The sequence below is a fragment of the Nyctibius grandis genome, chromosome 7, assembly GCF_013368605.1.
Source record: "Nyctibius grandis isolate bNycGra1 chromosome 7, bNycGra1.pri, whole genome shotgun sequence".
Classification (NCBI taxonomy): Eukaryota; Metazoa; Chordata; class Aves; order Nyctibiiformes; family Nyctibiidae; genus Nyctibius; species Nyctibius grandis.
The window spans coordinates 40,655,135-40,681,754 of NC_090664.1; the positions used below are offsets into that span (position 1 = coordinate 40,655,135).

The following is a 26,620-nucleotide window of genomic DNA, read 5'->3' on the forward strand; positions in this document are numbered from 1 at the left end:
CTTCTTTAGCAGTGCCATGAAACTTCTCAATAAGGCAGCTGAGCTTAGCCATATTCCAGTGGATGCCTCTGAGCACATGGGCTTAATTTTCTTCCTCATAGTAAAGCATTCAAATCTGTATTTTCTTTTTTAAGGCACTTTGAATAGATCTATTTTCTATTAGAAAAACAAATTGCAATAGTAAATCTATTTTAACAAGTATGGAATAAGGAGCAAAATTCATCAATGTAATGTCATTGACTCAAAACCCAGTGAAATATGTATGTGACTTTTCACTCCTGCATCTCTAGCTGTATTTATGTATTGCACTATCCAGTATGTGCACATGAGTTTGTGTAATACATGAATAAAGAACAATTAATTTTTTTAACTATATAAATTCAATTCTAGCTTCACATAGCATATCAATGAACTGTCATTATGCTGGCAATATTCTGCTCTATTTCAATTTTTGCAAAGTTGAAAGTTATCTTCCGAAACTTGGGAATTTTTTATAAGCCTCCTGATTCCGGCAGCCTCCTCATGGCCTCTCCTCCCTGCTCTCATAAAGTTGCGCTGCTGCACCGTGGGGCTCAGGGAGACCCGCAAGGCTGGGAAGAGACTTCTGCATCTTCCACGTATAGAGGCTTGTGGATTGGTCACAGTCCAAGCCTTAATCTACAATGCATTTATACTTGGGAAAAGTCCACTGATTTTAGTGAAGCTGCTGAAGCTCGTGGGAGTGTGTTTATTCAAAACTTCAGTTTCATGAAATAAGGAACGTGCCATGAAACATACTGGTGTGATGCTGAGCAGGCCCATGATGTTCAGTGTGTAATTACTTCATAGCACTTTGGGACTCCAGCTAGAAACACAGCAGGGCAAACTCCGTATCTGATCTGAGCATATCCCTAACCTGGGGTTTCAATAGGCTAGACAGTAACAGTGTGCTAAAATCCAATCTCTACGAGTTTCCGGAGCACTGGTGCCTGCAGTGCTGTACGCTTTCCACTCTCACAGACAGCAGATATCACAGGGCTTGGTCCGTAGGGAAGGGGTAGAAATCTCCTCACCTGATGTCATTCGGCACCCACTCCAAACCAGCAACTTTCATGCTGGGTGAATCCTCCCCTGGAGGTGCCTGTCTACCCCCGTGAATGCAGAGGGAGCCTACATGATGACTTAAGCCTGATTAGGCTAGCTGCAATGAACCCGGTCTAATTCAGCAAAGCACTTAAGCACAGGCGCAAATCCTGTGTTGCTCATCTAAGCGCATGGGTATGCATTTCATTTGATCATCAACTTGTGCAAAAGTCAGTCTGATGTGGATATGTTTACACTTCAGAATGGGCTTAATTCAGGGGCTAGGATGGTTTGTTGTACTAGGGCCTTAAAAAACTGATTTTAAGTCTAGACAAGGTGTTCAATGGCTGCTCAGTACACGTTGTTGGTATACTGCAGCCATGCCCCATGGGGGAAAGCTATACCAACCCACTGCATTTAAAAAAAATCAACATAGTATGAAAAATATCGTTCAGCTGAAGAAGTATTTTCAAATTATATGTGTATCATCAGTGAATCATGGCTCAAGAACAATCTGAACTTCTTCAAAATGTCTGAACATTGAAAAATACTGTGGGCATCATGAAAACTTGAGGCATTTCAGCCAAAACAGTGAGATACAGGCATATGAAAAAAGGAGTTTGGAGTGGAAACTCTTGTGCAACCTTAACCACAGTAGTCAGGACTGTTAATGGTGATTACTCCCTAAGTGAGTTTTAAAACAGGGGGTTTTTTACTTATAAAGTTGAAGGTACATGTTGCAGTTCTGCTCTTCTTCCTCTTTCTTTCATAAAGTTGATTTAGAATTGATTTTCATTTCTTAAAGTGTCCATTATGAAGGAAGCCCTTAAGTATGCAGTGAAATCCCACTGACTTCACAGGCCTTAAGTGAAGCAGACGTGTGTAACCATTGTGTCCATCTCTTCCCCTATAGCTCTCTACTGCTCTCATTACAGGTGAAGCCAAATATTTGACAAAGCAATAGTGATTACTTCTCTGCTTTGTGGTCTACTTCTCTGCTTCTGCAGACTATATGTCTTCCTTTCTTCTTTAACATCTCAGACACCTAAAAAACCCTGCTAGATTTTCATCTCCTTGATCTTTTTTATAGTGTTACATCCTGAGCTAAAGGTACTGTAGTATATGCAAAGAATTTCCTTTTTTTTCAAGTTTAATAATCTGTAGTTAAAATTACTTCGGACAATATTATTACAGCTGTATTTGAGTTAATAAAAATCAGATTCTTGGTGGTACAATGATATAAAACTATTTCATTATCATAATCACTAGGATTTAAATTAGAATTATAAACCAATACTGGCTCAGGAGTTAAGTTGTATGAGCTAGAGAAAATTAGGCTGACTTGCACTCCAGTATGTAAATTCCACTTTTTATTCTGTACGTACAGATTAACTAATAGTCTTACTAGTAGTACAGTTCTGATTTTAAGCTGCAGTAGCTCTATTTAATAATGGGAGTTATTACTAGCTTTCACTGGCATGAGATCACAATTGGGCGTCCTATCTTAATTCCTCTCAGTATATTATTTGGCCAGAAGTTACATAGCAGAAGCACGTCACTCTGGATGCCACAAGCTAAATGAATCCTCTAGGGGAGAGTTTTTTGTTTCAGTGAATCGGGTTCCTGGCTGAATCTGTACAAGCAATAGAAGCTGCAGGTATGCATCAAGGGCAGCATTTGGGTCCATCATCAGCCACAGTTGTGTATTTAATATTCCAGGGGTAAATCCGGATTAGAGTGATTGCTATTTCTCTAATTGACTGTAATGACATGATATGAAGCCTCAAATTAGAGTGACCGGTTTCCAAAAAGTCTATGAATAGAATTACTGCCTGTGTGGGACTACTTGCTGAAGAGCTTGCAAGAGTGTAAAGTTTTATATTAAATTGGATAAGAAATAATAATAAAAATAATAAATAATAATAAACATATTTTTTCAGAGTCACTTCTCTGTGAAGAAAGGAGCTGCAGCCTTGGGTATTGGTACAGATAGTGTGATTCTGATTAGATGTGATGAAAGGTAAGTAAACATGCCAAATACAGCTGTTCTTGTTGGTACACAGAAGAGGATCATCGGGTGCTCAGCTCAGAGAGAGCATATAGGATGCAGTCAACAGTTGGTATAACTCATCATAGCACTGTCATCTTCAGCAGCCTTACACTGATTTATCCCACTTGAGGAACTGGCTCTATCAGTAGCTTCTTTGCGACTCATTTTTTGGTCCAGTCAAAAATCTTAAAGTTCCCTTCTTCAAGGATTTCTGATATTTATTTTTCTTTCATCCTGAAGTGAAACAAGAAGTCGAGCTAACAGTCATTCTGCACACATTTCTGCTAACAAATGAAGCAGCAGCTTCTTTTGGTCAAAATGGAGTATCTAGACATTCTCTCATTTTGATCCATTAAAATGAGCTGAAGTGTGCCATTTAAAGGAATAAAATATTGAGGTGCTAATGTAATTCTATTACTTCATGCCCCCACCATCCTTCTCAGCTGGACTACAGTCCCACAGTGCCCTTGATGGGGGCACCCTTGCAATGGGATGTGCAGAGAAGGGTCTTGGCAGCATTGTGGGCAGCATAGGGCAGGGAGAGAGATGGCCCACGGAGAGGAGTAGCACAGCAGGCACCTAACCTACAGGTCCATAACCACTACAAAACCAGTGGTATATAACTGCTTGTTCAACTCACCTGACTAAAAGGTTTTAATTCTCTATGAAAACCCATTTTGAAAAAACAAAGGTATATTAACAAAATCAACACATTCTGATTAAGATTTTCAATTTTAGGGAAAAAAATTGTCTGTGGGACAAAAATTAATAGAACAGTCCTTATTGATTCTACTGAGAATCTTTTCAGTAGAAAATGCTCTTACTATGAGTCCCAAATACCAGATTGTTACAAGGTATTGAATTATTTATGGCTCTAGCATAAATGGGAGGTTTTACTGCTATCAAAATGCTCTGCTCCCAGACAGAGCTCCCACGGAAGGAGGCAATGGTGCAGGTCGCAGGCTGCAGGGAATGCTACAGCGTCTCTGTGGTGTCAGGGGGCTGTGTGCGCTGTGAGCAGGTAGATGATCTGCTCGACCGAGCGGCACAGCTGCAAAGCCAGGTTGAAAGGCTTCAAGCCGAAGTAGAAAGGCTTAGGAGCATTCGGGAGGCTGAAATGGAGATAGACTGGTGGAGCCAGGCTCTGCCCTCCCTGCAACAAAAATGGGAGCACCTGCCGGAGAGCTCCCAGGATCGAGGGACCCCTGTACTCTGCCCCTCTCAGGTGGAAAACAATAACCTAGAGGAGAGGAGTGAGTGGAGGCAAGTCTATGGCCGTGGCAAAAGGCGAGTGCCCTCCTTGCCTACCTTGCCTCCACAGGTGCCTCTGAGCAATAGATATGAAGCCCTAGTGGAATACAGCCGGTCCAATGGGGATGTGGTGGAGAGGCAACCTATATCAGAGGTCCCACCACAGTCAGAAAAACCTGACAGGCGTATAGCTACCTCCTCCACAAGGAAGAAGAGAAGAGTATTAGTGGTTGGAGACTCCTTCCTAAAGGGATCTGAGGGCCCAATATGCAGAGCTGACCCCCATCACAGGGAGGTCTGCAGCCTGCCTGGAGCCCGAATCAGGGATATCACCAGGCAACTCCCCAACCTGGTGAAGGCCACAGACTACTACCCCCTGCTGATCTTCCAGACAGGTGGGGAAGAAGCTGCATCCCGTAGTCTGAGGGGGATGAAGAAAGACTACAAGGCCCTAGGACGGTTGGTGAAAGAGTCTGGGGCACAAGTTGTTTTCTCCTCCCTCCTTCCATTTTCAGGTGATGACGTGGGATGGAATAGGAGGATTCTCTCTATTAATGCCTGGCTACGAGACTGGTGCTACAGGCAGGGCTTTGGGTTCTTTGATAATGGCTGGTTTTGTAAGACACCAGGCGTGACTGTAATACATGGGAAAGGTTTATGTCGTAGGGGCAAAAGGGTTCTGGGACAGGAATTATCAGGGCTCATTCGGAGAGCTTTAAACTAGATTCGAAGGGGGATGGGGTAGTAGCTGGGCTTGCACCACTGGGGCAACGCTCTAGTGTTGAGGTTGACGAGGAGGCCTCCCATCCCCCTGGGGTGAAATCGGTGTGCTCAGCTCGCTCCCTGAAATGCCTGTACACCAATGCGTGCAGCATGGGGAATAAACAGGAGGAGTTGGAAATCCGTGTTCGGTCGGGGGTCTATGATCTAGTGGCAATTACAGAGACTTGGTGGGACGCCTCGCATGACTGGAATGTGGTCATGGATGGCTATGTCTTGTTCAGGAAAGACAGGCCGCTAAGGAGAGGTGGTGGAGTTGCTCTTTATGTGAGTGAGCAGCTAGAATGTATTGAGTTCTGTCCAGGGCCGGATCAGGAGCGAGTTGAGAGTTTGTGGGTGCGAATTAAGGGGCAGGCTGGCAGGGGCGATACTGTTGTGTGTGTCTATTACAGGCCACTGGATCAGGATGAGGACGGTGATGAGGCCTTCTACAGGCAGCTGAGAGCAGTCTCTCAATTACAGGGCCTGGTTGTCATGGGGGATTTCAACTACCCTGATATTTGCTGGGAGGCCTACTCAGCCAGCCATCCTCAGTCCAGGAGGTTCCTCCAGTGCATTGATGATAACTTTCTGATGCAAATGGTGGATGAGCCAACTAGGAGAGGAGCGCTGCTGGATCTTATCCTCACTAACAAGGAGGGTCTGGTTGAAGAGGTGAAGGTTGAGGGCAGCCTTGGTTGTAGTGACCATGAGATGGTAGAGTTCAGGATCTCATGTGGCAGGAACAGAATAGCTAACAGAATCGCAACCCTGAACTTCAGGAGGGCCAACTTTGGCCTTTTCAAGCAATTGCTAGGGGAAATCCCATGGGACAGGGTACTAGAAGGTAAGGGGGCCCAAGATAGTTGGTTAGCATTCAAGGACTGCTTCTTCCGAGCTCAAGATCAGAGCATCCCAGCAGGTAGGAAGTCAAGGAAGGGTACCAGGAGACCTGCATGGTTAAACAGGGAACTGCTGGGCAAACTCAAGTGGAAGAAGAGGGTGTACAGATCATGGAAGGAGGGGCTGGCCACTTGGGAGGAAGATAAGTCTGTTGTCAGAGGATGTAGGGAGGCAACTAGGAAAGCTAAGGCCTCCTTGGAATTAAACCTTGCAAGAGAGGTCAAGGACAACAGAAAGGGCTTCTTCAAATACATTGCAGGTAAAGCGAACACTAGAGGCAATGTAGGCCCACTGATGAATGAGGTGGGTGCCCTGGAGACAGAGGATAAAAAGAAGGCGGAGTTACTGAATGCCTTCTTTGCCTCTGTCTATACTGTTGGAGGCTGTCCTGAGGAGCCCCGGACCCCTGAGGCCCCAGAAGAAGTCAGGATAGAGGAGGAATCTGCCTTGGTAGATGAGGGCTGGGTCAGGGACCAATTAAGCAATCTGGACGTCCATAAATCCATGGGCCCTGATGGGATGCACCCGCGGGTGCTGAGGGAGCTGGCGGAAGTCATTGCTAGGCCACTCTCCATCATCTTTGCTAAGTCGTGGGCAACGGGAGAGGTGCCTGAGGACTGGAGGAAAGCGAATGTCACTCCAGTCTTCAAAAAGGGCAAGAAGGAGGACCCGGGTAACTATAGACCGGTCAGCCTCACCTCCATCCCCAGAAAGGTGATGGAACAACTTGTCCTGGGTGCTGTCTCTAGGCACATCAAGGATAGGGGGATCATTAGGGGCACTCAGCATGGCTTCACCAAGGGGAAGTCACGCTTAACCAACCTGATAGCCTTTTATGAGGACATAACCTGGTGGATAGATGATGGTAAAGCTGTGGATGTGGTCTATCTCGATTTCAGTAAAGCGTTTGACACAGTCTCCCACAGCATCCTCGCAGCTAAACTGAGGAAGTGTGGTCTGGATCATCGGGTAGTGAGGTGGATTGTGAACTGGCTGAAGGAAAGAAGCCAGAGAGTGGTGGTCAATGGGACTGAGTCCAGTTGGAGGCCTGTGTCTAGCGGAGTCCCTCAAGGGTCGGTACTGGGACCAGTACTATTCAATATATTCATTAATGACTTGCATGAGGGAATAGAGTGCACTGTCAGCAAGTTCGCTGATGACACCAAACTGGGAGGAGTGGCTGACACAACGGAAGGCTGCGCAGCCATTCAGAGAGACCTGGACAGGCTGGAGAGTTGGGCAGGGAGAAATTTAATGAAATATAACAAGGGCAAGTGTAGAGTCCTGCATCTGGGCAAGAACAACCCCATGTATGAGTACAAGTTGGGGACAGACCTGTTGGAGAGCAGCGTAGGGGAAAGGGACCTGGGGGTCCTAGCGGACAGCAGGAGGACCATGAGCCAGCAGTGTGCCCTTGTGGCCAAGAAGGCCAATGGCATCCTGGGGTGTATTAGAAGGGGTGTGGTCAGCAGGTCGAGAGAGGTTCTCCTCCCCCTCTACTCTGCCCTGGTGAGGCCGCATCTGGAATATTGTGTCCAGTTCTGGGCCCCTCAGTTCAAGAAGGACAGGGAACTGCTAGAGAGAGTCCAGCGCAGAGCCACAAAGATGATTAAGGGAGTGGAACATCTCCCTTATGAGGAGAGGCTGAGGGAGCTGGGTCTCTTTATCTTGGAGAAGAGGAGACTGAGGGGTGACCTCATTAATGTTTATAAATATGTAAAGGGCAAGTGTCATGAGGATGGAGCCAGGCTCTTCTCAGTGACATCCCTTGACAGGACAAGGGGCAATGGGTGCAAGCTGGAACACAGGAGGTTCCACATAAATATGAGGAAAAACTTCTTTACAGTGAGGGTGACCGAACACTGGAACAGGCTGCCCAGAGAGGTTGTGGAGTCTCCTTCTCTGGAGACATTCAAAACCCGCCTGGACGCGTTCCTGTGTGATATGGTCTAGGCAATCCTGCTCCAGCAGGGGGATTGGAGTAGATGATCTTTCGAGGTCCCTTCCAATCCCTAACATTCTGTGATTCTGTAAAAGAAGAGCACCAACTAAGCAATTTTTCAGTGCTAATCACAGCGCCTGCATAATGACTTATGGACTTATTATCTCTTCATTAAAGACTGAGCACTCCTTGAAGAAGAATTAATGACAACATCAACACGACCAACACACATCAAAATAAACCTGATTGTTTCTATTCACTGAAGACAGACACGGATCAATGAAGTTGTGTCTTCCTTTTCTTGTGCAAATTCAGTGTGATGATTTTCTGTGAAGACCACAATGCTTACCCTGCCCACCCTGAAGTAAACAGCAGGATTACTGTATGTCTCACCAAATCCCAGCAAACACTAGCACGACGAAGTGGGCTGTTTGCACAAGACGTAGGCTGGTGTGATGCAGAGGACCCTCTGTGAAGATGTCGAGCTGTGGGAGGGTGAGGGAGCACCACGAGATCTTTTTGATGTTTCCAGCATGACCAAGCGCACTTCTTGGTGGCTTCTCTCTTCCCCATCCTGACCCACACCCGCCAAGTTTGCCTGGTTTAGCTGCGTCATGGAACTATGTAAATGTGTGGTGAATTTTAAGCCAGGAAAACATGTAGAAAATCATGTTCTTGCTCATGCCCAAGACTGGGCAACCATATATATCCATTGCCTCTTTTACTACCACACAGACATATTGGTAGCAATAGTGTTATTACCTGCAGGTCTGGGGTCGTAACACTTCAGTCTGGTGTGGCAGCAGTGAAGGCTGTGTCCAGATGTGGGTAACAGGAGAAGACTTTGACACTCATTCTATCCTCACTGTGCTTTTGCTGCCAAGTCTCTTCTGCCTCCCCCGGTAGCCCTCCTGCCTCTGATGCTGCCTAGCACATGTCATGTAACCCCCTGCCACATTATCTGGGTGGGATTTGTCTAAGGACAAGCCTGTTGTTTGGCAATGCATTTTAAGTGTTGCAGGTTATCTGAGGTGATGACACATGAAAATGCTGTGCCAGTAAGCCATGCTGTGGGCAAGTTTGCTAGATTTGGAGTAGGGGGTTGTGTGCTCCAGCATGTGTTTGGACTATACTCAAAGCCAACCTACAGGTTGCTCCTTGGTAAAGCTTGGCATTGCTTGGACATTGCACTCTCCTGGCCATGAATTCCTGCATGTACTCAACATAACCAGGGGCTGGATAATCACTTCCCTTGGTAAAAAAAATTTGGCAATGAAGGGGTCTGCCCAGCTTTGTGTGTGTTTCTGTGCACAAGCTCAATAAATTAGAAATGATTAAAGACCAACATCTAAACTATGTTTGGAGGAAGAACTCATTGCCTTCCTTTGGCATGGTTTGGTGATCTTTATTCCTCTAATGATCCCAGAAACAGTTTTTGAAGACAAGACAGCTACTGCTTTTCTCCGAACATGTACATGTAACTGGGGGGAACTCACAGTGAGTTGAATGCTCTTTAGACCTTGAACTTCTGCAAGAAAAAATCAGAGCTAATTTTTAGACTTGTAGAGCTTTTTATTTTCAGTTATTCTTTTAGCGTTTTGAATAAGTAAAATGCATGGCAGATTTTGCAAAAAGCTCAGCAGTACAAACCCATTTCTACTGAAATTGCTGTCTTATTGTGAGCTGTGTTTGGATGAAAACTTAGAAAACATAGCAGTATCTTATTACAATAAATTAATAATATATTTTTTATTTACATCCATCCAAATGTCATAAAAACACTTGAGGTTTTTTTATGCAAAATCAAAACTAAAACTAATGGTTTTATTTGTTTCCCTGAAGCTACTATTTTGAGCTTTACTGAAGGTTGTTCTTTTTTTGTAGCAACAGGAAATCAGTGCTTAGTGAAAGAAAAAATATGTCCAACTGTACTGAGAACTGAAAAAGTCTTTAAAAAGTAATATTAATCTAAATGGACAACATTAAAAGCCAGTGAAGAATTTATTCCTGTAATGTGGGGAGCTGTCATGTTTGTATTGCTGTTATGCGTACTGTTTTTTCTTAGATAGTCTTGCTTGTGGCTAAAGCAGAGAAAACCTTAACCTCAGTATTCATTATCATCAGCACTGTTTTATCTTGCGCCTATTTAATTTACAGGATTTCATAAATTAGCCTTCAAGCCTTATACCACTGAGTCTGAATCTCCAGTAAATGGTTCATAGTAAAGGTGTTGCACATACACAGTCAATACAAAGGGCCTGACAGAGCATTTAATGAGTCCAGACTGCTAGGTAGCTTCTTCTCATATCCTGCTGCAAGCAAATGTGAACATGTAATGCACCAAACTGTGGACTAGTGGTCCTGAAATGAGTTCATCCCTTGGATGGAAACGTGGAGATGACTGCTTACACTAGAGCTGAGTCGCGCTGCTCAAGGCCATGCAGCTCAGCTGGCATTTTTTGTGCGTGCTGAAAGGGCACTGTGGGGTTTGACACGCAGCGAGCTTCTTGGGACCCTGGCCTGAGCCTCTCCTTGGGAGCCTGAAGCATATTCCCATGGCTGTAACATTAAACAGGACCAGGAGGCTCCATGGAGCAGCATCAGTCTTTAAGGAGGTGGCCACGAGATAACTTCTCTCAGTTAACATCACCATCTTGATGCAAACTGGTTGACAAAATAATTAGGGTAAAACTCAGACTAATGGTCAGAGTCATTCTGTGCTCTTCAGTGCTGCATAAACCTTGCGCAAAAACGTCACTTTGTTCCTTGTTTGGGTTTTCTGTTAAGTGAAGAAGTTAACAGCAAGAGCTGATTTCAAGATCAAATTTCTCATAAAACTCTCTCTTGCTCCAGAGGGAAAATGATCCCATCAGACCTTGAAAGAAGAATTCTTGAAGCCAAACAAAAAGTAAGTTTACTGGCTTTTCTGCTTCCAAAAAAGAAAAACCCCAAGAATGATAAAGCTAGTTTTTTTGCTTTCCTTGGTAAAACAACACAGGCTTGCCCATTAACTTTTGGTTTATTTCTGAGAAATGTAGCCTGGCAATTAGTGAGGCAAGAGTTACTGAGAAAATAGGTTTAGAGCTATGTTAGAATCTCCATGAGCTATTTGGCTTTTTTAATGTATTCCTTTGCATAACATCCTCCTTTTTTATAATATCAGCCTATGATGCAGTTCCTCAGCTGAATATTGGCAAAAACAGTGTAATCGTTTGGGTAACTTGTGTGTATTTTAACATGTTGAAAGTACTCCTCATAGTCATCAAAACAATGGAAGAGAAACTAAAATCCACACATCTCTCAAAATGCACTTTTGTATGTGTACATTGATAGAAGCTAGAATTAAAACGAGATTAAAGTATGCAATGAACTTAGCCCTGTGCCTTCAACAACGTTTATGTAAATAATCACTAGAAACACAGCATTTTAAGCTCATTGATAACACAGATCTTCATTAAAAGCTTACTTTGTCTAAGAAAAGTAATATAGTAGATAGAAATGAAAGGCAACATGGCAGTAGGGTACCACCCAAACCTACTGACCGTGTGCTTCACTTTGCAGAGGGAAGTACACACCTTTTTTATAGTTTAAGCCCCAGCTCTGCAAAAAATGTAGCCACCCTTTACCTTTGTTGCTCTGAGTACTGCTTATGAAATCTACAACTAGAAATGAATTTAAAATTAAACACTGGTATAAATTACGGCATGTGACAGACAGCAAGTGCTCCTCTGTGAGGCACAGCACGTAGCGGAGGGAATCCAAGAGGTGGTCCCTCGCCTCCATGGAGATGGCTGTCTCCTGGCTCTGCACAAGGCGTGGGGCTGGAGGTGAGCCCCACACCTCCGCTGTGCATTGCCCCCAGGAGACACCCCTAGACAAGATGCTCCCACTGACAGGACTGGGCCACCACATGTTCCAACACTCACTGGGATAATTATAATACAGCCCAGGGCAGAGTCCACCAGAGATATTTCTTGCGCTGTGGTGCCTGGGTGAGGTTGGTTTTGCGTGACATCGTGAAGAGCAGACCTTTTTGTTTCAGGCAGGTGTCATGGAGCAGAGTTGTTCTGAGCCCTTACCTGTCTCATGCATCCTAATAAATGGAGGATGCTGGTTTGGGAGTTTGCTGCCACCTTAAGGTGGAAACTATAATATCACTAGCGTCTAAACTAAGAGAAAACCAGTGTCATGTAGCAGGTGTGTCCTCTAGGTGTGTCCTCTAGGAGACACTTGTGGGCTCACTGTGGAGGCAGCCCAAGAGGAGTAGGGGCTGCTGCAGGTTGAGGAGGCTGCAGCACTCTGACCTTGCCAAATACCTCTCTGCTTTCTTGCAGGGATTTGTTCCTTTTCTGGTGAGTGCCACAGCTGGGACAACAGTGTACGGGGCGTTTGATCCTCTCATAGCTATTGCAGACATCTGCAAGAAGTACAAAATCTGGATGCATGTGGATGTAAGTATCATCTTCTGGGGGGGTTGGATTGCAAGGTTTATTAGCAGTAATTTATTCATTTCGACAGTGTCATCTTGTACAAAGCCCGTTGTATTTGCTTCCTGTAATTAAGTCTAACATCCAAGCGCTGACTTCCCATTCCTCTGAAAGGCTCAAGTCAGGGGGACATTTTAGGAGCTGTGACTGTATGGTACTTTTAGCAACTGGGACACTTAAGATTACCTAGTTTGAGTGCTTTTGGTCTTCAGCTTTATCTCTAAATGCCATTAGTACAAGAAATATATAAGAACTGTACTGAGCACTGGCTCAGCTTCTGCAGCAGCTGCAAAATAAATACATAAGGAAAAGGCTAAATTTATCTGGAGTAAAGTACCCCAAATTGCTGAACAGATTAATGCAAATGCTAGAGAAATTTATCAGATTGGCTACTTAAACTTTATCTGGGTTCTTGCCAGTAGATCTTTCTGAAGGATCATCTTTCAGCTTTTGTGTCATTTTTGCAATTCGTTGTTTGAAAAGGCTTTGGTAATTGAATTTTCATAGGGCTGGGTATCTTGCTTTTGGATTACTGTGTCAGCCAGAATGACTCCAATTCAAAGGAAGAATAATTCCTGTTTACCTTAACTTACCTGTCATCTCAGTTAGATGAAACACCTGCTTGTCCCAGATCTCTGCGAGCGAACGCAAATGAGTAGGGAGCAAGCAGTAGTGATCTGAAATGCGATGAAAACTCACCAGAGCAGCTGAGATCCCAGTCTGGTTTGTTATCATCACTTACTCACTAAAAGAGAAATGGCAACTTACCCAGGAGCAGCTCTGCAAGTCATTAATTACAGCATGGGGCAGTCCGGTGTGTCAGTGTCGGAGGAGGTGGTGAGGGAGGGGTGAGCAGACGATAAGGGTTGGTTCTTGGAATATGGGCTATAAACTGCTGCTTCCAAGCTACTGGAAGAAAATTGTTCATACAGCTAATACCTCAGGCCCCATCTGCCTGGTCATTTTGAAACGTGCCACATCAGCAAGAAAAAAGAAAGGCCCCAAACTGACATGAATGCACAGATGTCATCGCACAGAAATGCAGAGTTCTCTTCTCATTAAGGTAATGTGTCTTGCCCTCTAGGGAGCATGGGGTGGCGGGCTCCTGATGTCAAGAAAACACAAATGGAAGTTAAATGGCGTTGAAAGGTATGATTTATTAATGTTAATTAAACACATTTATTAAATGCATTTTAACTTGTGATTACCATAGCAATGTCTATAAATAAAAATCAATGTTATCCCCAAAATACACAGAATCACAAAATCACAGAATGTTAGGGATTGGAAGGGACCTCGAAAGATCATCTAGTCCAATCCCCCTGCCGGAGCAGGATTGCCTAGATCATAACACACAGGAACGCGTCCAGGCGGGTTTTGAATGTCTCCAGAGAAGGAGACTCCACAACCTCTCCGGGCAGCCTGTTCCAGTGTTCAGTTACCCTCACCGTAAAGAAGTTTTTCCCTCATATTGATGTGGAACCTCCTGTGTTCCAGCTTGCACCCATTGCCCCTTGTCCTGTCAGTGGATGTCACCGAGAAGAGCCTGGCTCCATCCTCATGACACTTGCCCGTTACATATTTATAAACATTAATGAGGTCACCCCTCAGTCTTCTCCAAGCTAAAGAGACCCAGCTCCCTCAGCCTCTCCTCATAAGGGAGATGTTCCACTCCCTTAATCATCTTTGTGGCTCTGCGCTGGACTCTCTCTAGCAGTTCCCTGCCCTTCTTGAACTGAGGGGCCCAGAACTGGACACAATACTCCAGATGCGGCCTCACCAGGGCAGAGTAGAGGAGGAGGAGAATCTCTCTTGACCTGCTAACCACACCCCTTCTAATACACCCCAGGATGCCATTGGCCTTCTTGGCCACAAGGGCACACTGCTGGCTCATGGTCATCCTGCTGTCCACTAGGACCCCCAGGTCCCTTTCCCCTACGCTGCTCTCCAACAGGTCCGTCCCCAACTTGTACTGGTGCATGGGGTTGTTCTTGCCCAGATGCAGGACTCTACACTTGCCCTTGTTATATTTCATTAAATTTCTCCCTGCCCAACTCTCCAGCCTGTCCAGGTCTCTCTGGATGGCAGCACAGCCTTCCCGTGTGTCAGCCACTCCTCCCAGTTTTGTGTCATCAGCAAACTTGCTGACAGTGCACTCTGTTCCTTCATCCAAGTCATTAATGAATATATTGAATAGTACTGGTCCCAGTACCGACCCTTGAGGGACTCCAATAGATACAGGCCTCCAACTGGACTCTGTCCCATTGACCACCACTCTCTGGCTTCTTTCCTTCAGCCAGTTCACAATCCACCTCACTACCCGATGATCCAGACCACACTTCCTCAGTTTAGCTGCGAGGATGCTGTGGGAGACCGTGTCAAACGCTTTACTGAAATCGAGATAGACCACATCCACAGCTTTACCATCATCTATCCACCAGGTTATGTCCTCATAAAAGGCTATCAGGTTGGTTAAGCATGACTTCCCCTTGGTGAAGCCATGCTGAGTGCCCCTAATGATCCTCCTATCCTTGATGTGCCTAGAGACAGCACCAAGGACAAGTTGTTCCATTACCTTTCCGGGGATGGAGGTGAGGCTGACCGGTCTATAGTTCCCCGGGTCCTCCTTCTTGCCCTTTTTGAAGACTGGAGTGACATTCACTTTCCTCCAGTCCTCAGGCACCTCTCCCGTTGCCCACGACTTAGCAAAGATGATGGAGAGTGGCCTAGCAATGACTTCCGCCAGCTCCCTCAGCACCCGCGGGTGCATCCCATCAGGGCCCATGGATTTATGGATGTCCAGATTGCTTAATTGGTCCCTGACCCAGCCCTCATCAACCAAGACAGACTGTTCTGTATGAAGAAATACAGTATGAAGAAATTACTGTCTTTCCAGTTGAAATAGCATTGTTAAGTGCCTTTGTTCAGTGCTACAGTAGTGTGGCACTTTGGTTGGTAGTACAAACAGCAGACATTTCTTGTCTGCATTTTCATTCCTTCCAGCATATATTCCCAGCTCCAGAGTGGTTTCTGCAGCATCCTCTGATACAGTGTCCAGTGTGAATTAGCAATTGCATTTCTCTAAGAAATTAATCTTGGAGGTCTTGCATGCTGAAGCCTAAGTATAAAAGGTGGATGCACGTGCAGTTTGGACGGGTGTCCTGGCAGTCACTGACCACTGCTCTGTCACTTCCGGAGAGAATATCCCGCTCCAGGCTGTGTTAATGGCTTCTCAGTAAATCTGTGCCTGGATATACGCAGTTGTGGTCATGAGCTGGTGAACGTTGCACATATGCACACATGAGCATAAGCGATGACAGTCCAGTTCAGAGTCTGGAAAAACTTAACATAAACTTCCAAAGAGCTGCTTATTCAGAAACTTTTCTCCTTGCCATAGGGTGTTAAGATTTACCTGTGTTCGAGGGAAGACAAAAACCATTCAGGACTTCTGTGAGCCACAGATGACTGGGGGCTCAGAGAATATTTGAAGGAAGGTTGTATGTGCTTGCCCTGTTTCGTATTCTTCCCGGGCACCTATTTAGGCCACTTGTTAGAGACAGTGTACTGGGCTAGATGGAGTCACTCTCACATTTGTTTATTTTCTGAAGTTCATGCTGTTTGAGAGTAAATTATTACTCCCTTCCGCCTTTTTTATCTCTAAATCGAATTGCTGTTCCTTGCCAATTAAAATTACAAACAGCTTCCTCATCCTGTTCCTGAAGATTAGGAGGATACCTTGATGATTCAGTTCCTTTCTCATACATCTCACATGCAAAATTTGGAAAGCAGACAAGAGTTCTATGAATTTGATTTAGTTAAGACTGCCTCCAGTGCTCCAAACTTACATATCGTGCATTCAGAGGACATACATCCAAATATCCAGCAAGTTAGAAAAATCCACCCAGTTGCCTGTGAGGACAGAGTATGAAAAAATGAGTTTGCCTCCCAAATTGCTGTCCAAATTCTTTCGGAATGAGAAGTTAAGGTTCAATCTATATTGGAGAATTTTCCAAATAGCGTACTTTAGATCCAGAACTCCACTGGATTTTATCTAGTGCTTTGATAAGCACCATCTCCATATGTTTGGCAATAAATTAATGAAATTTGTCACTTCCAATGCTGTTCCGCTGCTTGATGGACACAGCAGCTCATTACAGTTTGTCCAGATCTCAAATGTGGGTACCTTTAGATTTACTAGACCCAACTTTTATGGACATTCCTGTTTTATGGTAGATATTTGAGTACAACCCAGTCATTACAGGTCTGGATGGAAGAGAACTGGAGCTGGGACTCATGTTTGATAGGGGAGAAAGGTACAAGGAGGGAGCATTAAATGGAGCACTCTCTGTTCTGAGTACTCCCATCCCTCTGGTAACAGGCAGCCCAGCAAAAATAGTGCTATCGAAGGCAGGAGGAGTTGCAGGACCATACTTACTGTGTCCTCCAGTCCCCACATGGCAGATTTCAAGCTGCTGCAAGGCACCCTGAAGGAAGTGTGTCCCCTGGTGTCTGGAGCACACGGGTCTGGCCACCATCAGGAGTTTCAGTCTGGTGTCCCTCTCCCAGAGGCTCAGGCAGGGGGTGACAGCTACATGAGAAAAGCATGTTTTCAGCTGGATGAGCGCTCCCATACAGGGGCTGGGCATCTTTCCCAGGGCTGCTGCTGGTCAGTGAATGCACCTCAGTGTGTTTTTAATGATGGCTGAGGACCAAATTCTGCCAGTCTTGAATCTCTCCTGTCATCCATTTGAAATCTCTAAAGGAAAACTTTTCCTTTTTTTTTTTCTGTCTGTGACTCACAGCCAAAAAATCACATAGGTGCTTGGTGCTCAGTTATTTGGACAAACGAGAGAAGCTTTAAAAAAACATCTGTGGATCCATGTAGCTTTTTTCCTTCACTGTTTGTCTCAGTCAGCAATTTCTTAAAGCACATACTGATGGCTGAAGCCCAGAATAACTGATAACAAATGAAAAATGGTGGGGTTTTATTTTACATAATTAATTTTTTTCTGTGTGCAATTCGGATGTAAATGACCTTAGGGTAAATTAAATGTTTTAGGCAGATAATTAACATCTGGCTGTTGTCAGTAAATAATCCTTTGGCTTGAGAAAACCCATGCCACTACTATTACCTAGAAGTCTCTTACAGAATTTCTGCCTGATTCTGCATAGGCACAGATGAAAATTAAAAAATATCATCATATCAAAGGAAATTCATAGACGTGAATGCATGCTCAGAATCATTGGCTTTGGTGTTGTAATCAGATGACTGACTCTGAGCTGATTAAAAGCTGCCAAATACTCGGAAAGCCAAGCCAAGTGGCCAGATGTTGCCTGTGGAAGACTGTTCCCTACAGATTTTGCATCAGGCACTTGTGCAGTCCCGTTTAAACAGCAAAGAAGAAAGCACAGGAGTGCTGCACGGTGTCCATGTGAATTTTGGAGTTGCTTACTTTGAAGAAGTGGAAGCAGTTTGGCAGGAAATTATAAGGACATGCATATAAACCTATAGCACTGTCTACAAATCCTACAAAGAAAAATACTGCAGGATTCCAAGAGGCTCATCTCTGTTGACATAAATACTACCTGCAAGTATGTCCTGGGTTCTTTACTTTTTTTTTAAGTTTTTACTTGTCCCAGTTGACTGATTTATACCAATTTATACCATCAAAACTCAAATCACTGCACTACATGCAATCCTATGCACTATGCATACTTGACAGCCTGCCAAATAGGACGCAAATGTATACATCTATCAGCTACTCATCAAATGTAATAATAGTAATTAACAAATAGCCAGTCAAGCATAACACAAAATTAAAATAAGAAACAACTGGACAATCTTCCATTCAGCCCTTGCCACAGTCCCAAATGTCTCATCTCTAAGCTGTATTGTGACAGCGCCCTGTTTGTTCACAAGATCTGGGCTGACAGCTATTTTTGCAGTGAATGTGTCCTGAAGGGAGGCAGGATCAGATTCATGTGAAAGGGTGGAGCAGTTCTATCTTTATTACTGTGGTAATTCTGGACCCAGTCCTCCAGTTGTGTGAATTATCATCACCAAGCTAAAATTAAGGAGCTATGAAAATCTACCATCAGCAGAGCAATGAGAAAAATTACTTTGGGCCAGATTTTCCAAGTTACTCAAAGGCTTAGAGGTACCCAGCAGTATTTAGTAGAATTTTCAAACATGCCTATGTGAGCTACTTACTGAAATCTTACTGAAACTGGAATCAATGGGAGGCGGTATGCTAATTTGCCAGCTTCCTATCTGCAACTTGAATCAGCTGTGTGCCTTTAGAAAGCTCATCAGTCAGGAGAGTGTTTTTAGGAAGTTTGCCCTATGTTTATGAAGTATAGATGACTCCCCAGAAAGTTTAATATTGTTTAAGTTTAGTGGATGGAGCAGTTATCCTGTGGTAGGTTGCCAGAATTGTCATCCAAAAACCAGCTAGAGTGGATTAGGTCCCTTATGAAGGCATTGCTTTCCTAATATCAGCCATGATTATTTTCAACTTTCTTGCTCAGAAAAAGAAAAAGGTGTGCATTGCTATGTGTTCATTATTATTATTACTAAATGTCTGCATGGTTTCACCAGCATAGTACAATGTCTGAGTTTCATGTGGTTTGCTGTCCCAGGGCCAATTCGGTAACCTGGAACCCTCACAAGATGATGGGCGTCCCGCTGCAGTGTTCGGCCCTGCTAGTAAGAGAAGAGGTACGTCTCAGTCTATTTGGTTCTTTGATGCTTTCTGACATTTCAATTCTGAAAATCCTGGATGTTTCCTTCATAACTGTGTCATAGATAATATTTGCTAATGTGATGAGGATTAGAAAAGAAACTGAGAAATAGACCTCTAGTCACGTGCTCAGGCTGTGTCTGCAAGAGGGATTAAGCAGCTGTGTAGCAGAAATGACAGATCCAATTAATGGCAATGTCTTTACAGAGTTTTACGTCCATAGATAAGTTGTGGGTCCGTAACTGTGTAACCCCCACTAGTTTCTGTGTAGCATAAAATATAAGTGTAGGGAAACTCTGGTCCTCCTAGGATGAATGGTATAGTATACATGCAGCATGGCATTTGCTCCAGAATCTAGGCATCATTACACTTTCTAGACTTTTGTGGTATTTCAGACCAGCTCTGATCCGTATATCCGCTTTGGGGAACATGGAAATAAAAAGGGAAGAGTAAGTTCTCTTGGAATAAAAAGTAGACATTTAGTTTAGTGCCAGAATTTGAATTACCCTTCAAGCCTGCAATTTTCATCTAACCATCAGTTACTGGGTCAGCTGCTATACAACCACCACTTACTAGACCAGCTATCAAAAAGCCGGTTGCTGTTTTGCTAACAGCTGTACAACAGATTGTATATAAAGTGATTGCACTTAGGAAGAGAGAAGCTGGCTTTTATTTGCCCTCTGGGTCAGTTCCCTGAGACAAATCTTGCCTGGCTGCAGTCAGTACCATCCTTGACCTCTAGTGAGAACAGATGGCTCAGATTAGGAGAAAGCCAATTTTTTTTTCCCTCTCATTTTACTATCTCAGTTTTGAGTTTCACATAAAGATTAGACCTGATGATAAACAGCCAAGTTTTGATTCTTCTTGGACTGGAAATTGCAGTTTTAGGCAACAGCCCTAAGGTATACCTTAAACTTGGTTGAGGACTTAACTAGAGCCAGAGCATGACTCTCTGCATTTCACTTAAAAAGCTAAAAAGGAAAACCTGCTTTCATGAGCCAGGTTTCTTCACCTTGTTGGCTTCTGGCCCTCCCACAAAGCTGCCTCAGAAAATGGTATCTTGCAACCCAGAAACAGCTCTAGCTGGCTGTTTAAAGGCCATGTGCTCTTCTGTCTGTTCAAAGCTTTCTATATCACTTAAGCATCCAGTCTGCAGGTGAGGGCTTTGCAGAAAAGAACTGTGCCTACAAAGAAAGAAAACAGTGAAAATCAGAATTTTAGAGACCAAAGCAGTTAGAAAAGTGGTGTGATACTATTTAGATTAGTCACCAAATTGTCTTGGTCTGACTCAACCAGAAAAAAAGCCTTCCAAGGAAAGGAGGAAAAGGAGCCAGAACAAGGAATAAAAAGTGAGATCCAAAAATTAACTTATGCATAATGATGCTAGGAAGCACAATGTCCAGCTTTTTTTTAAAAAATGCCTTGACTTTGGGAGTGGATTACACAATGCTGGGTCAGGTACCAAGGTGTCCTGGGCACGGAATGGGATATGAAAAACTTAATCCACTGAGCAACTAAGTCTGTTTTTGTCCTTTTTTTTGATCTTCTTTTTGCACTTGGACACATATTCCACTGACTTTGGGTGTTCATAATTTCTCGCCCAAAGCAACCCTCAAAGCAGTAGTCACATGTGTGCCAACATCACTTTTTTGTGTCGTTGTTTCTATAAGGGATTGATGCAGAGTTGCAATCAAATGCACGCTTCCTACCTCTTTCAACAAGACAAGCACTACGACCTGTCTTACGACACGGGAGACAAGGCTTTGCAATGTGGACGGCATGTTGATGTCTTCAAGCTATGGCTGATGTGGAGAGCAAAGGTAGGACTGCCTGCAGTGTATTTGTTTGCATTAAAATAATGCACACCAGATACAGGTTTTTTTTCTGTAATCATCATTTTAGAGAATATCTGACCTGAATTTCCCATATATAACATGAAAGGAAGAACATTATTATTTTCTGGCTTTTTATACTTTTAACAATTTAGCTTCAAAGGAGCACACGTGATTTTGAAACTTAAACTCCATGGCTTTGCATAGCATTTGCTTTGTGTAACTGTAGGAGTCTAACAGCATAAATCATATACCTAAGAATGTTGTTGTGAAGACTTCTGGAAATCAAAAGATGTATAATGACATTCAGAAATTAAACATTGAAAAATAAGACTGGAATACCTTGTTTCATTGCATGCAGTAGATACGAAGTCGTCTTTTGAAGGAGTAGAGGAAAACTCATAAAAATCTTTCTCTGGAAAATTTGAAAAGACCAGCTCCAATGATTAATTCATCTGTATTTGCAGAAAGTTGCTAAATAAGTTCTTCCATATATTTATCCGATCTATTATGTCAAGTTGCCTCAGGTTTGTTCAGAGGAGATGACATCACTGTTTTTATTTCCAGAAAGCTTTCAAGATCCTCATGTACTTCATTAAAACTCTGAAAACAATTCTGAGACAGACATCAAATGTAGCTGGAAGTGTGGGAGGCTGTAAAGGAGGATGCAAGTTTCTGTGGTCGCAATAGCTGTTGTACTAACTGGGGTCTCCAGAGTGGCAGACGGTTTAAGCCACATGTCTCTCTCTTAACTCCAAGCCTTTCTCCCAGGGCTGCAGGATTGTGCTAACTCTGCGCTGTTTTGAAACCTCTGTACACAGAGGGATAATGACATGGGCTGTTAAGTCAGTTCTGCACTGCCAGAAAAGATTGAGCAGAGACATGCATTCATTATTCAGAGACGTTTCTTCTTCTAAATCCCATTTTTTCAATATGCCTTGTACTGCTTTTTCTCTTCTCGCACCCCGCTTGTAATATTAACGTTACAAAATAGGATGTGTGTTTCTTAAACAGTTTATCTATTCCAGCTGCTTATTCCCCTTCCTCATAAAGCTGGATCCTTTGTTTGTGGCATCATAGCTGGTGATTGCAGGAACAATTATGATGTCACAGAGAGAGGATTATGACTTCTGCCAGAGAAGAAAAAGCAGGATTTGCTGCAGCTCTTAAAAATACATCTTCTGAGTTTATATGGTGTCAATTAGAAAAGAAGAGAGAAAAACACTACAGCAGCAAAGCAGTATCTAAACAAAATGTGCATTTTCACAGGCGGCAGGCAGGGCTCTAAAAGCGTATCTGCCTGTTCTGTGTTTAACTAAAAAAGAAAAAATTATTCTTGGAAAAGCCCCCAGCACATCACCTCTGGAAGATTAAAAATCCCCTGTTCTGAAAATAGCAGGAGACTCCCCATGTCTGGAACTCAATTCTAGAGACCCTCCTCTGTGCCAGTCCAGGCTGTCTGAAACTGCTCAGTCTCTCTGCAGAATCTACCAACAAGGGCACCCTTCATCAGCGGTGATAGCAATATTTTGCTGAGAACCAAGTGTGTATTTTGCAGAGGTGGCTGTAGAGGAGTCAGTGGCAAGAGCTAGAGACAAATGAGCTTTGCTTAGCAAAGTGTCCTTCGTCTTGTAGAATCAGATCCTTAATCTGTCCCACAGAGACTTCTCAGAGGTGGCTTGTGGTGGTGCTTTGGCTAGTGCTGCATGGTCCTTCCGCTGTTTCGGTTCACAGAACGGATAGTCACATAACTTTTTTCTGCCTTTGTCTCTAAAGGGAACCACAGGATTTGAAGCACAAATTGATAAGTGTTTGGAACTGGCAGAATACCTATACAATAAAATAAAGAACAGAGAAGGGTATGAAATGGTGTTTGATGGAAAGGTAGGTATTGCAACTTCATTTTCCCAGTTCGTCGACAGCACTTGCCTTAGTCACCTATTGGGCTGCTACCAACAGGTCAAACCAAACAGCACATGACAGAAAGCAGCGTCCCTTGTAACAAAACCTGTTGTTGTGCCAGTATCTCTCTTCCTCATGGGACCCAGGGACAAGGGAGATGAGGCAGCTGTGCATAAGATTTCAGTTTGCACAGTTTCACCCCACTGAAACTGAACACTGGCATCTGGGGCTAACATAGCACAAACGCAATTAGAAACAGCTCTTGAGTAATAAAAACGAGTTGTGATTTCCTAATAGCAGGGTCTGTTGCAAGTGGGGGGGTTCAGTGCCCCACACAACTCTGAAAGGATGGTTGTGCAAAGCGCTTGTATCAGCATTCTCAGGTGGGCAGCCACAGGGGACCTGGGGTGACCTGGGGGGCCATCTGCACTTGAGTCCCTGCTGGGATGGGGTGCAGCACAGTGAGGCAGGGGCTAGTGTTGTTCAGGAGCCCAGCTGGCTCGTGTGGCAGAGGTGACACCACCGCGTGGGGTGCGAATATCTCTAGGCGTGTTGTTTCTGTTGAGGGAGTCTAGCTGAGACGGGACCCCTGGGTGCTAGGTGCTCAGCTGGAGCACAGTGCCCAGGGCAAAGTAGTGCAGCCTGGGTTGTGTGGCTGTGCCTCTGAACTGCACCAGACTGTCCCGTCTCTTTGTGGGCAACGCTCTCCAGCTGTGAGAGCTGGGGACAGGCCTGGTAGAGACCGCTGTTACAAAGTTAACTGGTGTTTTGCCTGTAAAAGAGTAAAAAAAAACCAAAAAAATTTTAGGTTTTTCGTCCCACTTGTGATGGTTTTTGCTCTCTGTACTTGCTCTGGAAGGTTTTGTCTCTCTGAACGTTGCTCCCTGGTAGCAGTCACTTAGTGTGTGCCTAAGTGCTCTGCAGCACAAGGATAAATGTCATCATGTTTCTTCCAACAGAGATCACACGCTCGTACCCATGTGCCACTATGTGATTTATTTCCTGCACCTCACACATCATCGCTGAATTTGATCCACTGGGTCTGATGATGAGTAAAGGAACTGGCAGCAGTAAGAGATGCTGTAACTTACACATTTAGCGTCCAGCAAAGAGGAACATAGCAAGGCAGGCAACTGTTAGGAGATTGCAAAAATACACAAAATGTCAACTGGTTCTTACTTCATGCCTTTCTATTTGGTGCTCCCATATAGTTAAACTAGCGAAGATGCTGTGGTGCATGCATATTAATACGGCAGCTAACTGAATCAAACTGAGAAGTAATAAATTTCATTAAATGTAAGAAAATTTAGACTGTCTTATGTACCAGCTGTGACTCCTGTTTACAGAAACAGATTTTGTATTATTCTGTCATGTAATAAAAATAAATGTCACGGTCCTCACCTCTAAGTTATCTGTAATAGACTCTTGCCTTAGCCACACAGTCCCTTCAGCCTCTGGAGGGGACAGCACCTACAAAATCTAGCTGCCTCTCTATAGGGGATAGATATATTTGCACAGCTGGATGATGTGTTTCTGCATCAGACAACCTGGGAATAAATTGCCTAAAATTACCTTTTCTGCATTAATAATGATGATGACTCTCAGCAGACCACAATGATGAAAACCATTGACTGATGTCACGATATGATGTATGAGAGGGGGGAAAGGCATGAACTTAATTGCAGCTGAGATATTATGAGCATTTCTTACAGCGTGAACCATTATTATTCTGTGTTTAGCCTCAGCACACAAACGTCTGCTTCTGGTATATACCTCCCAGCTTGCGCAGTATGGAAGACAACGAAGAAAGAATGAGCCGCCTTATGAAGGTAAGCCGCATCCTCCAGGACATTCTGTAGTGAGCAGTGAAATCCTTGCAGGCAGGCAATCCTCGAACTGGACTCCCAGGGCACAGGACAAGGTCACCTCACGATATTCTGGCAAATGACGCCTCTATGGACATTTTACTGCAGGTTAGGCTAGCACCACCCTACTCTGGTCTCCAAGTTTGGTATTGCCTGGGTTTGCCTGGTCTCTACTTATTTGAAGTTTGTGTTTATTTACTGAAGTTACTGTAGACTGCAACTGCTAAACCCAGCAAGTGCAACAATAGCTTGACAATACATGGCATTCGGGAATATGAAAAGAAGATGGAAAACCTTTGTATAAATATGTTTCGAGCACTACAAAAAACAGCTACTGTGTGGCTGTCAGCAATATTGAGAAAGTAGGGATGGGGAAAAGTCACCAGGGCTTTTAAGAGCAGGACAAAGAAACAGGATAAACCCAATATCTTTTCAGTGAGCCATTTATTCCTTAAAGGAGGTTAACTTTTTTATCAATATTGGATGTAATTTCATTTTAACTGCTTCTTGAAGCTCTTTATCTTTTATAAAAAAAAAAAACCATACTCTGTGTTTTGTTATAATAAAGATGATGGTAATAATGAAAATAATTAAAATAATGATGATACTAATTATAATAATGATGATAATAGTAATAATCATGATCATAATCCTCTGCTTTATTGTTACATTGCAGGTGGCACCAGTGATAAAAGCCAGGATGATGGAATATGGAACGACCATGGTGAGCTATCAGCCCCTGGGAGACAAAGTGAACTTCTTCCGGATGGTCATCTCGAACCCCGCAGCAACTCACCAAGACATTGATTTCCTGATTGAGGAAATAGAACGCCTGGGACAAGATTTATAATAATCGGGTGTGAAAGTCTGTTCCTGGACCTCTAAGCAGACAATTAAGTTGTCACAAACTGTGCGAATGTATTTGTAGTTTGTTCCAAAGTAAATCTATTTCTATATTGTGGCGTTGGAGTAGAGTACAGTTTAAAATCAAGAAACATGGCTCCTTTAAAGTCCTTTCCTGAGTTTTAGAATACCTCCTTAATAATTAGCTGCACAAAAAACTGCATTGAGAGAAATAAGGAAGAACAGAAGATACTTAAAATTTTATCCCAAATTTTAACACAGCGACTACTTTAAATTAAAAGCAGTCAGACTGAATGATGTCAAATTTGCCCAAAAACAATGACAAAGTCAAATTGGGGGAAGTGGGAGAGGGCAGTGAGAAGCAGGGTATACAAGCTGTATGTTTAAAAGTGAAAGTATTTTGCCTTTTTCGTAGTATTAGAACAGAATTTCTAATTTACCTATACCAACATTTCAAATATATTTAAATAGGTATAGTTTTACAAAAGGAAATATATATTAAAAAAATCCTATTTTGTAAACTATATATTTTTATTTTATATGGGTTATAAAACTGCAAGGACAGAAGCTGAAAATTAGCTAGGATTCTTTTTCTTTTGATGGAGGTGCCTCAAATATTTATTACTGCTTATTTTAAAATATAAGCCCACATATTACATTCTTAAGAGGTACCAATACCTCATTTCTCCATGTTGTATGGATTGTACATCTCTAGGGTTGATTACTGAAAAACCTCAAGAGTACTGCAGCTCTTAAAACCACTTAATAAGATCAATTACAGTACAATAGGATGCTGTTATTCCTAATCATGTTTCCCACTTGGCCTAACTAAGCAGACACACAATCAATACACAGTGCTAACCAAGACTGAAATAAGGTTGTATTTGGATGGTTTCTGTGGTAAAAAAGCCTATCCAAAAAAAAAGTCACATGTCTGAATAAATGCTTATCTCATAGGCACTT

At 43.4% G+C, this 26,620-nt stretch overlaps 1 protein-coding gene across 1 annotated transcript in view; it reads left to right on the plus strand.

Annotated features, from left to right (window-relative positions):
• Positions 1-25,643, plus strand: part of GAD2 (glutamate decarboxylase 2) — a 49,345-nt gene extending 23,702 nt beyond the window's left edge. The window contains exons 8-16 of the mRNA XM_068404766.1: positions 3,003-3,082; positions 10,821-10,875; positions 12,302-12,418; positions 13,539-13,603; positions 19,094-19,172; positions 20,865-21,014; positions 22,803-22,910; positions 24,668-24,757; positions 25,470-25,643. Of these exons, the coding sequence (XP_068260867.1) occupies positions 3,003-3,082; positions 10,821-10,875; positions 12,302-12,418; positions 13,539-13,603; positions 19,094-19,172; positions 20,865-21,014; positions 22,803-22,910; positions 24,668-24,757; positions 25,470-25,643 (918 nt within the window). The remainder of the gene's footprint in view (positions 1-3,002; positions 3,083-10,820; positions 10,876-12,301; positions 12,419-13,538; positions 13,604-19,093; positions 19,173-20,864; positions 21,015-22,802; positions 22,911-24,667; positions 24,758-25,469) is intronic.
• Positions 25,644-26,620: the final 977 nt, after the last annotated feature.